This window comes from Oryzias latipes, chromosome 15 (genome assembly GCF_053564925.1).
Source record: "Oryzias latipes strain Hd-rR chromosome 15, Olatipes_Hd-rR_3.1".
Classification (NCBI taxonomy): Eukaryota; Metazoa; Chordata; class Actinopteri; order Beloniformes; family Adrianichthyidae; genus Oryzias; species Oryzias latipes.
Window position 1 is genome coordinate 26348229 of NC_136251.1, and position 12259 is coordinate 26360487.

The window sequence follows — 12259 nt, forward strand, 5'->3', positions numbered from 1 at the left end:
ACCATGACAAAGGTGGATAAAGGTGGAAAGATTTCATGTTGGACAGCAGTGATGATCACAAATCATTGAAAAAAAAGGTTCAGCACACTGTCTTGTGGGTCTAGATGACCCCACTCCCAATGTTAAAGTGCCTATAGCACAAAGGTTAGCCATCATTCATGCAGAAGCAATGAAATGTATTTGTAGTAAGGCAGAAAGATCTGATAAAATGTGGCATCAGCAGAGACTTACGCTTCCTTTTGGTTTCTTAGGGAAGTTCCGCGAGGAGTTCAAATCAGCCTTCTCATGCAGATGTTGTGGCCAACGGCAAATTCAGACAAAAAGGACGACGACCAGAGCCAGCGTGGACAGCAAAAAGTCTATGTCAACTCAGCTTAACAACATGGACAATCTGTCTCGCGTGTCAGAGCAGATCGTTTTGTCTTGAAATGCAGACCTTGATTCCTACGAACTATAAAAAAAAATGAAATATCTTAATTTTAAATGTCTAACTTTGTTCAAAAGATGAATTTAAAAAGATTGATTTCTGACTTGAACGAAAAAATAAAAGATGAGCTCAGTAACAACTGGTTAAAAAATATTGTTCAGTGCTGTACAGTGCAGTATGGCTTTCTGCTTTCTCCGTATGATTAATTTTGTTTTAATAACAATATTGCAAATTGAATGTATTCATTGATTTTTGTGAGGTTTTACCGACAAGCAGATGTTAAATCTTTGTGACAGTCTGATGTGTTTTATTTATTTATTTTGGTTCATTTTTTAATCTTAAATTCCTATTAATGTGGGAAGAAATGCACCAAAGGCATGTGAATGTTGGTACTTTGTACAGGCTTTATTTTTTCTGTGAAAAAATTCTAGTTTTTTACAGAAATATCATCTAAAAAAAAATGAACAACAGTCAATTTTTCTGAACGGTTATGTACGCAGTTCCTGATATCCCGGGAATTTGTATGCAACTATACAGTTTTATGCAAAACTTATGGGGGGAAAAATCATATTACGATACCTGCTTTGATGAAATTACTGGTTATTAGATTGAAATAAATGGTAATTACTTCCATTGTTACATATAGATTTAGCAACATTATCTTTTCTCGTGTCACAGATGCAAACATTTTCAGACAGCCTTGTGTCTATGAAAAGAAAGTTTGAAAGTGTACAAATAAATTAGATGAGGAAAAAGAAGGAAGAGATAGCCAAAACGTTAAAATAAACCAAATGTTTTTGTCTGTTTTAGAGGGATTAGTAGTTTTTTTTTCTTTCCAAACCTTTACAGCAACCAAACACTTTAAAGAATCACTCCGATCATCTTTTTGATAAATTTTGATAATGTCAGGTTGGGTGTGAGGGGCTGTTAGCTGGTGGGAGAGTGTGTAAACAAATAGCTCTCATCTATGGGTGATTTTGAAGAGGGGAAGGGGTTTCTCTGTGCCAACAGTCCTGTCCACAACTCAAAGATTCATTTCTAATGAACTAGTGCTGTTCTGCAGAAACTATGTCCTAGAAAATTACATTTTTTTGGTCTTGAAGTAATAATAATTAAAAGACCAGCGGAAACACTTTATAAATAGATCAAAAAGGTGATCAGAGTGGGACTTTAATGAAAATAGTTAGTACTTGTAAGAGTTCTCTCCATCTTTTGTTACTGCAGGTAAATCTATTGATTTATGGTGATGTTGATAATGCTTGGAAGCTGTGCAGCTGTACTTTGGCAGTTTTAGGCCGAAATTATCTTTGTGGTGTTAAAAGATGAAAGGTGATAATCCTGCCATACCCGCTATGGTTGCAGCACTTTTGGAGCAGAGGTGTCAACTGTCCAGACCTGGATCTCATTATTATTGTCCTTTGCAACCTTTACTGTTTATAGAGACAATCTCATAAATTCACATTCAGTGAATTCTTTTTGGGGCAAAAATGTATTTGCTCGTAAACCAGGTTTATGGTAAAAGCTGTTAAAGCTCTATATTTTTCTCAAAATAAATAAATACAATCGGTGGAAAATGTGCAGTTTAAGGGACAAAAAGAAAATAATCCCAATTTTTACACATTTTTGCATTTAATACAAACAAATGGCACAACTATTAATAAATCAAAGTACAGCCAGAGTAACAGTCAGCTTCTTCTTTTGCTGCTTACAAATAAAAGCAAGAATCTCTCCTTAAATACGAAGAAATAAGACACAACAGGAAAGGTGCAATGATGTGAGAATAATGGAAAACCAAGAATCCTATAGTCACTCTGCCTAAACATTCTGCACTGGAAAAAAAGTGATTTTTTTCCTGTTTCATTGATATTAAGAATTGTCTGTCTTTCCATTAAAAATGTTCTTTTTAACCTTTCATCTTCCCACTACCCCAGTCTGCTCTCCTACTCCACTGTTTTTACAAAAGTAAAACAAAAAAAGAAAGATATTGTTTATTATTATTGTCAGCAGAAACTCAAGTGTTACGTTGTGTTTTGTATATAAACATTATAACTTCATCTCAACTTGTAATTGACTCTAACAAGTGAAAACAAACTGAATCGGTTAGTTCAAAAGGGCCCCAAGTCCAAGAGGTTTGTTTTTCCAGAAAATGATTTAAATTTCATAGCTTAAAGGGAGACTACACCAAATGATTAATACTTTACCCAGATTTAGCACCAGTTTATAGCTTCCAAATGCTATAATATGAAGCACCTCACTTTTATAAGTTCAGAGGACTAGCAAACTAAAGTCCCTGGACTTGGGCCCTTCTTGAATAACACAGGGGCGCTGCCATATTGGATAACTAGTGCTGCCATCTATGGGATAAAGCAAAACCCAAGAGAGGCCCAAGTCCAGGAATGCATTTTAAATGTCAAGCATAGTCAATACATTACAACAGACTTGGGACTTTTTTGCACAAAATCAGATAGATTTTCCCTTGAAGACCATAGAACATATAATATCTCTATTTTGAAAAAAATGTGGACTTGAGCCCCTTTTGAACTAAGCATTTCAATATGATTTTCCTCTAAAAAAATACAGATACCAATCACAATCTAAGACACCTTCTGCACCGGCTCAGATCTTGTATTTTCTTCTCTTCATAAATAATATGATTATTTATTTACCTATTGTATAATTTTGTGATGTTGGCGTGTAAAAGAGCTCTGGATGTAAAGTGGGTGCATCTCCATTTGTATCTAGTTTTTTACAGCTAATGTTATTTCAAGGACAGAAATTCTTGACTTTTCTTTTGCAAATCTTTGAGACATGTTTTTGCATCCATTAGTTAATCTATTGTGATTTAATTGTTTTCTTACCAGTTAGGACCGTAGTTAGGTCCTTTGGTTTCATGGTGCAAAACTTGGATCAATATTTGTCAATTCTTTGTGTGATTGTTAAACAGGATCTGTTTGCATTTTTCGTATCTAAGTCATTTCATATTGAACTCAAGGCTAAGCCTCCCGTCTGATCATTACGAAACTTTGTGAGAATAAAGATGAGGAATTGTCCATAGTGCCAGCAAACTCTGGTTTTATTTATACAAAAAAATTTTTTTTGTTTGTATGAATTATAAAATCAGATATTGTAAATAATCCTACTTGATATCATCAACCTTCAAACATTTACTGTGATATTATAGGTGTTTGAATAGAAGCACATTTTTAATTGCATTACATTTTTATTACATTGTCACAGATGTAAAAACTAGTTTTACATCATATTTACTGCAAAAGTGGCAGACAGTATTTTATGTTATTAATCAAGCAGAAGCCTTTGCAGTGTGTTTGTGTGTAAAAGACAAAGTTTACGATTCTTGTAGCATTTTTTTTTACTTCAGCTTCACTGACATGATGTGAAAGCACTGTTTACTAAAGTTACGTTTTCCAGATCCTCCATCCTTCCGCCACCATTTCATGAACATTATAGAAACTCAGTGAAATATAACAAAACATCAAGAAAAATCAATGCAAAATCAATCAACTGCAATATTTCTAAGCAGAGGCAGCAGCTTAAGACTCACCTTTTAAATTTTCCTCAAATTGTCTGTGTTGGTAAAAAGGAATGTTTAATCAGCTTATTTTGTACACAAGAGATCAGTCAGAGGTACCCAAAAGAGCAAAAGGCAGAGCTAAAAGGAACAAATGTGTTTGAAGAAATGCAAGGAAATGGAGAATTTGTTGTCACTAAAAGAGAGGAAGACTGGTAGACAACTGAAGGAATAAACACATGCAATATTTACTAGAAAGAAAGGCAATGGATGTGTGAAACCAAGATTCAACAGAGTGAGGGGATAGAACAGAATCAACTGAAGAAGTGGAAATTAAATATGCAAAGTATTGAGAGAAGCTAGGCTTCGAAGTTTTTGTGCGACAGGTAAAATGTGATAAACATTATTGAAGGGGGAGTTCATTTTCTATCGGGGAAACATGTTTTCCTGAAGGGAGGATACGTCACCTTCAAACAACTACGATAGATGTGTCAGTTCGTTAAGTCTATAACTGAAACAGAATCAGTTTTATTGCATGAGTGTGCATTCAAGGAATTTGACTTCAGTGATTTATGCTCTTGTGTACAATGAAAAACCAAACAAAGAGCAAAAATAGAAAAAATAGAAACTTAATAAAAAATAGAAATAACAACAAAAAATAAATAAAGATATGTACAACATTCAAGCTGGTTTAACAATCCTTGTGTTTGTGGTTTCACACTCTGTGACTGGTCGTCATCGGAGGGAAGGGAGGTCCACTTCAGGTCCCGTGAGATGGTGGCCAGAATTGGAGACCAGGGGAATGGAACTTTGAGTAACCTTGCCTCATTAGCAATTATTTCCTTTCTTATGTGCATAAAATCTATCCATCAAAATTCCAGCTTTATACAGCTTTCTTTGAAAAGCTATTTTGAAATAGTTTCTAATTAGGTTGCACCCCCTGATCTCAGTAGGTCACCTGCCGTACATGCTGGGGGAGTCACCTTTGGGAATTGTCGGTGGACCAATTATGCCAGTGTGATTAAGAGAGGGGACCGAACCACTTAGGTTTATTGTGCTGCTAAATATGTCTGGGAGCTGCTGAATTAAAAAATCAAAGATTTAAGACACACATGTGTAAGGGACAAAACGCTTTTCATTCTTCTTCAGTGTATGGCCACAGTGTGGGAACATCCAGAAAAAGCTTTGGGCATCAAGAGAACATGATAAACAGAAATCGGAGGTTTGAGAAAGCAAAAACAAATTCTGTTGAGCTGTTGATAGTAAGATGAAGACCCTGCCAGCTGTGAGGGTAAAAATGTATTTCTTTTTTTTGCTGAAATTCTGCTGGCAGAATGTTATGGTGGTGTGGCAATGATTAAAGCTCAAGATTGCTCAATACAGCAGAACTTTAAAGTTTCTACGTGTTTTAAAATAGATATAAAAGTATGGGTGTTATAGCAAAATCAATCAAATGTAACAGGATTTTTTAACCCTTGTGCTATCCTAGGCACTTTAGCATTGGGAGTTGGGTCATCTAGACCCACTAGACAGTGCTCTGAACCTTTTTTCTTCAATGATTTGTGATCTTCACTGATGTCCATGGATTACATGAAATCTTTCCACCTTTATCCACCTTTGTCATGGTAGGGAGAACATGTCAATGTAAGGGTGGGGTCATCTAAGATAGCACAAGGGTTAACTCACTGTGTAGGGGAAGAGAAACAGTATGTGCAGTGGGAAACATGAAACTGCTTTGGTACAAAATGAGCTGTTGGAAAATATGTTTTTTCTGCTTCTTCTGTGCAGTTGTGGTGTTCGCGATGAAAAGTGTGAAATAAAATGCTCAAAAGGCCATAACATGACCATTTAATGGCGTGTGTGTGCCTTAAAGGAGAGCTTATTGACTCTGTACAAGGTTTGATCACACATTGCCCCCACACATCAGCTCCAGCTCTCATTCCTGTCTGTCTGTTTGTGTATGACTGTCAAGTTATTTTTGCCCCACTTGAAGGGGAAAGCATCAAATGGAGGAAATGCCAGCAGGACTCCACTCATGACTCAAGAACTCCATGAATGTGTCCCTTTTCTTTATTTGTATTTGATTTTGGACAGAGACCTTTTCCAGTGTAAATGAGTGGTTGAAGAAACCAAACAAGGTGAAAAACCTGTACAGAAATAATACTTATGAAAATATATTCTGTTTTACAATTAAATTACAAATAACTATACTTTACATTTCAATTAACAAAATATAATATTTCAAATTATCAAGTTTCACACAACAATGAACCGTGATCAATTAATCAAGCAGACAGAAAATACATTTCAAAACAATCCACGTCTAAAGCGCACCGATAAGGCGATAGACAGTTGATCTCTAAAGGTACCCCTGAAACAGCTGATCAACCCCCGATCACTTCCGCATCTTACCGGCTGCCTCTCCACTTTTTTAGATGCCTTGGGGTGGATTTTCCTTTCATCTGACGGTTGGCCCGAACGTCTGCTTCCCTCAGCTCGCCTGTCAGATCAGTGATCACCTTTTTTGCGCGACACGTAAATCACCATGCGCTCACAGGCACGCTGACGCGGATTTAATTAATCTCACCTGTTGCGGTTGACCTATTTTTGGAATCTTATTTTTCTTTTCAAATATTATTCTTAAATTTTATAAATCACTTTTGAAATATTAAATTTCCACCCTGATTTATCCTTTTTCCACCACTTTAATTTACAAATACACACTTTTTCTTTTTCCCAGCATTAAGTGAGATTTGACCTAACAATGACAATTGATCTCCATGTGGTGTGACCCACAGCCAGTGTTGATAACATTTTGATAACAATCTTTGCTCCATTAAACCAAACAGTAATTCAGCAGAAGAGGAACACTGTGACTGACTGGAGAGCAGGCGGCTTAATAGACATTGGTAATTAAATTTTATCATGATAGCATATCATCAAAAAAACATCTGCAGTGACGTTTTATCAATAATAAAACTAAGCCTTTAGATTCAGTGTGTACCATTTCTACATCCTGCATGGACTGATTAAGTTCTTTTGTCAGTTTGCAGCCTTGCTCCTGTTCTTGGGGGGGTGCATGATGGACCAAAGCAACAACTGCTAAAAACACTGGATTTACGCTCCATACGTCAAGGTAAAGATAAAAATAAAAAAAATGCCCAGGAAACGTGAATGTGAGGTTTTGGATTAAAGCTGTCAGCTCACGAGTCTGCAGAGGGACATGTGAAGAATAGATCAGAATCTGTATGAAAAGACCACCAGTGTGCTGAAGACCAGACTGCAGGTACTCTTCAAAAGATTGATGCAAGCTGGACATTTTTTTCAATTTAAAACCAGTATGTCAAGGAAATAGAACCATCGATCTGATAATGTTTAAAAGGTATTTGAACCAGGTTAAACTTTTATTACCACGTCATTTTTACAGCAAGCCCAGAAGACAAAAGAGGATGTGATGAGCATTGATCATGATGCAGAAATGAAACTATTGATATGCAAGTCAGTGAATCTAAAATCAATGACAGAATTATAAAGAAATTCAAGTGTTGTGTTTACAATACTGTGTAAAATCATTTCATTAGAAATGTTGTCTATGATTCACATTTTCAGGTGATTCCTGGCTGGAGGAGGATGCAGGAGGAACCCAGCCCTGGACTCTGTTACCTGCTATGTAATTATTGAATCTCACAATGCTGAGATTCTTCCATTACTGAGGATCTGGCTTTCTGCTTTCTTCTATACAGTAATGATAACAGCACTTTTGAAATGCGGCTGCCGGAATTTGAAGGACCCAACAAATCGGTAGAACTGCATCATAAACTTTAAGGCTAAATCAATAGAAATGCATGATTGAGTTTAATACAAAAACAGAAGAAACTGTTTGCACTTTCATCAAAATCCTTTTAAAGTTTCAATTCCATTCCTCTTTTCACACGTAGATGGCAGCGAGCATCCATGTCAGACCCATTCTGACGGCTTCCACAACAGCTGAAATGAAAGTTTAAACTTTTGTTGACGATTTTGTTCAAACAAAAGATTGATTTCCTGTTTAGAGTCTTTTAGTCTCATAGGTGTAAGAATTGATGACGCTTAGACAAAAACATATATAAAAAAGACACGTAAATGTGTTTTTATTTACCACTTTTGTGGAAATTTCAGTTTTGGTTTTGCCTTTTAAAGGGATAAAAACTAAACATTATTAGGTTAGAAAATAAAAAAAACCTTCACGAATGACCATCATAGCAACTTAATGTAAATGTGTAAGATTAATACCTTAGTAGAAGTAAACCGTCGTGCATTTAGTTTGACAAATGATGAGTTTCCAAAAGTAACAAAGAATAATAATCTTCAAAGTCTGTTTATATGGTATTTTTTGCATTTCTGAGCCATTATTGTATTGTTTTGTCCTTTTAATACTTGAAGTACAAATGTGCTGATTAAGTTCAGAGCAAGTGATATTTTGTTTCCCTTCTGAGGATTAATCCTGAAGGACTGTTTGTGTACCTCTGGACACAGTGCGTCATGCAATGGAGTGCTGAGTGATTATATACTGATGTGCAACTTCATATATGACCTATTTAACAGCACGTCATGCATCCGGCAGTAGCATTTTGGAGTCCAAAGCAAATAATATTAACCCTTGTGCAGTCTTAGATGACCCCACCCTTACACTGACGTGTTCTCCCTACCATGACAAAGGTGGATAAAGGTGGAAAGATTTCATGTAATCCATGGACACCAGTGAAGATCACAAATCATTGAAAAAAAAAGGTTCAGAGCACTGTCTAGTGGGTCTAGATGACCCAACTCCCAATGTTAAAGTGCCTAGGATAGCACAAGGGCTGAAAAAATATACACTTTTGAAAAATTGGACCACTTTTGTTTTCTTTTAATTTCAGTGACAGCAAGGGAAACCTGTGAAGCTTTCATTATTCATCCTAAAACAGAAATTGTAAAGCACGCTCAGACAATAGGTGAATTCCTCCCTGAATTCAAAGAGCTTACACTTTAAATTTAGTTAAATTTGATAATCTATGTATTTTTATAGTGTCATATGCTTTAACCGCTGTACCATTTGCCTTTTATCGATTCCTGTAAATATTATCACTAAAATCAGGAAAAATAAGCACATTTTTTAAAGTGTAACTCTAATTTTAGTTCAGTTTTGCATCAACATTTTTGAAAGATACATTTGTAAAAATGTATCTTTTTAAAATGATTTTAACACATAATTTTTGTGCAATTCTGTGCAAAGACTTATCAGAGAGCAGTTTTTTATTCTTTAACTCCCTGCTCAACCAAACAATTGACAATAGAGAGAGAGAGATATATAATGATACATACTTACATTAGAGAGATCGTTTTTTATCTGTTCTTATTGTTTCAAACAAAGATAATTTAAAAAATAAAACAACTGCTTTTCCTGCTGTCTGAATTTTCAAGAATTTTGCTTTTTATTTAAGTGTTGTCTTTGGACTGAACTGCCAGTAATGAATATTTAGAAAAAACACATCAGCTTCAACATAGGCAACACATGACACCTTTTTAAAGAATCCATTCATGTTTTTTTTTTCTTTCAGATGTCTGTAATCCCCTGTGCGTGTTGATAAATTTCCCTCTAGAAAGTACCATACTTTGAACATTATTCTTTAGAAGTGACACAGAGAGACTTTTTTACTCACTTTAAAAGTGAGTTCATAGGAAAGTCCCAGGTGTTTTTTCGTTGTTGTTTTTTTTGTGTGAATTTTGTGTCAACCTCTGAGTCAGATCTGCTCATTTTATTTAGGATGAATATTCGAGGCTTGTCAAAGAAAAGCCCTGAGCCTAAGGTACAGAGCAGACAGAAGTAGTCAGTGTGGGATAAAAGCAAGTAAAATGCAATTATTTTTGTCAAACCATATCACAAAGAAGAACAGTTTCTGTTTGACAGACAATAAAACCTCAAAAGTTTTTTCTTTGCTTTTTTTTTTTTTTTTACTGACAGTTGACAGTTATGAGCTTAGTCTCTAAATGAAAACGCTTAAATTAGTCATTTTTATTAAAAAAAAAAACTGAAAATTGTGTGGGCTCCTTTTATCGGACAAAAGTGATTTTTTTCACAATTGGAAAGAACAAACTTCAACCTTCTAAATGTTAAAGAATTCACACAGCTGAAAACTATGATTCATTGTTTGTAAAGAAATGTCTTTAAATATAATATAACATTTTGTGAACTTGGAAATGAAAAAAAGTTTTTTTTTTGTTACTTTCTTTCACATAAGTGCTACATGATAAAACTTGACCTCTTTAAATTGGATTTTTTTCTAAAAAATAGCTGTAATTGGTCGTATGCCCCAGAATAGGCCTTTTTAATATTTTTTTACGCTGTGATGAACTAAAACAAGAGCCTTGAAGCAGAGCTACATCAATCAGTGTCAGTGAAGCACTCATATGTAGACCAATTTAATCTCTTTTGACCTCGTTGGGCTCTCTCTCTCTTGTGATGTGAACCGATTTTACACACGATAATTGAGCCAGAGTGGTCACAGAACATTAAGAGTTGCTGTAATCTGCATGAAATGTTAGGGAGGCCTGGCTGACTTTCTCAAAGTCAAAATTGCTCTGGGTTTGGAGATGTTTTCTGCCTAAAACAGCTGTACTGTTACAAATACATCTGCTACATGGTGGATGAAATTGAATGTCAAAAACCCTGCCATTATAACAGCAGATTTGGAGATAAAGCTGTGCATTTTCTTTCAAACATATTTTTTCACTATATTTGCATATCGTGATGTATTCCGTCTTTGCGTTTTTGACTGAATGAACAAGAAGTGACAAAAAGATGGACGGGTACCATCTGTGCAATTTCCTTTTTTTTTTTTTTTTTTTTTTAACTTGTTCTGTCCAACAGCTGAGCAAACAGATTAGAGCTGAAGGCTTTTTGTGTTGGACAGGTTTTACTATCACAAAAAGAGGTTATATAGCTTCAAGAAACTAGAGTGTAGATTTGTATAAACCCCTTTTTGTCGTATTATTTTTTATTTATTTGTTACATTTAGTGTGTGTGGCGAGGGAGAGGGGAAGAATGTGAGGGGAGGGTGGAAGAGAGTAAAAGGAAGAAAGGTGAAAAGGTGGGGGATACAAGCACTGATTTGACTAAGTTATTAATTTAAGCTGTAACAATTATACCAGATCTGCTGGAAAGACGAATGTTACATCAAAGGTGAAAATCTGACACTAAGATGAGCGAGAAAAAAAAACTGTCCATCAATACACTGTAGGTAAGGAGGAGGGATGAAGCAGACAGGGAGCAGTGTGGAGTGTGCACGTGCACGTGGGGGTGGAGATACATGCATGCTGCCGACGTGAACCGTGTGTTCATAAAGGGAGCCAGATCCTACCCAGCCAGACCAGCCAGACCAGGAGAGGGGAGGAGAGCCCCCCAGGCCAGAAGCCCCCCCAGCATCCGGACCCAGGCAGCCCGGGAGGGGAGGAGGAGGGGACCGCCCACCCCACCAGCCAGGCACAGAGAGGGCCCCCCTACAGGGGCCCCCCCAATGCCCAGAGGCACAAGCGAACCCAGTGTCCGGCCCCCAGGCCACAAGACAGGAGCGCTTAGCCGTACCAGGCGGCAGCCATGGGGGCCACCGGGCGCCGGACACCGAGACAAAGGCCAGGGACGAAGCCAGGGCCCCCGGAACCCAAGAGCCGGCCACCACCCGACCGGCGCCCCGTCCCCGCAAGCCAGCCCAGGCCCGCGACCTTAGCAACCCAGGGATCGCCACGCACCCACAGCCACAGCCACCCCCCTAAAACCCTACGCACTACCACCCCCCCCGCCATAATATCTGACCCCCCCTCCCCAACCCTCTCAGTGCCCTCCCCTCTCTGTGATGGGGAGGGAAAGCCCCAGAGGGTCCCAGCGAGCCAGCCCCCAGGTCGGTCCTACCCATGCACTCACACACACATACTCACAATCATCTGGTTCCATCTGTGCAATTTCCAAAGAATTGAATCATCAGTGAAGATCCCCTTATAAGCAAACACTCCACCAGACACCAGAAATGGGTTTGTTCATTTTTTATCCATGTTCACCATTCGGTATCTGTTTGGACAAGCTATGATCAAGTAATCAAAGCATCAAAAATTCCATTTCTTTCTACCTCCAGACTTTACCAGATGGTAACTGTGGGATGTAACTACTTTTTTTCACACGTGCTGAGATAAAAGTTTAAATAAATAACAACAGAAACAGAATCAGACCCATGTAAGGACAAGAAGCAAATTAAAATGTGTTATTTAAACTAAAAAAAAAAACTCACCTC

At 37.1% G+C, this 12259-nt stretch overlaps 1 protein-coding gene across 2 annotated transcripts in view; it reads left to right on the top strand.

Moving 5' to 3' along the window:
* hcrtr2 (hypocretin (orexin) receptor 2) overlaps positions 1 to 4556 on the top strand; it is a 45169-nt gene extending 40613 nt beyond the window's left edge. For both annotated transcript variants that reach the window (XM_078932487.1, XM_004077422.4), the window contains exon 7: positions 252 to 4556. In XM_078932487.1, coding sequence (XP_078788613.1) covers positions 252 to 427 — 176 coding nt within the window. In that variant the 3' untranslated portion in view covers positions 428 to 4556. The remainder of the gene's footprint in view (positions 1 to 251) is intronic.
* Positions 4557 to 12259: the final 7703 nt, after the last annotated feature.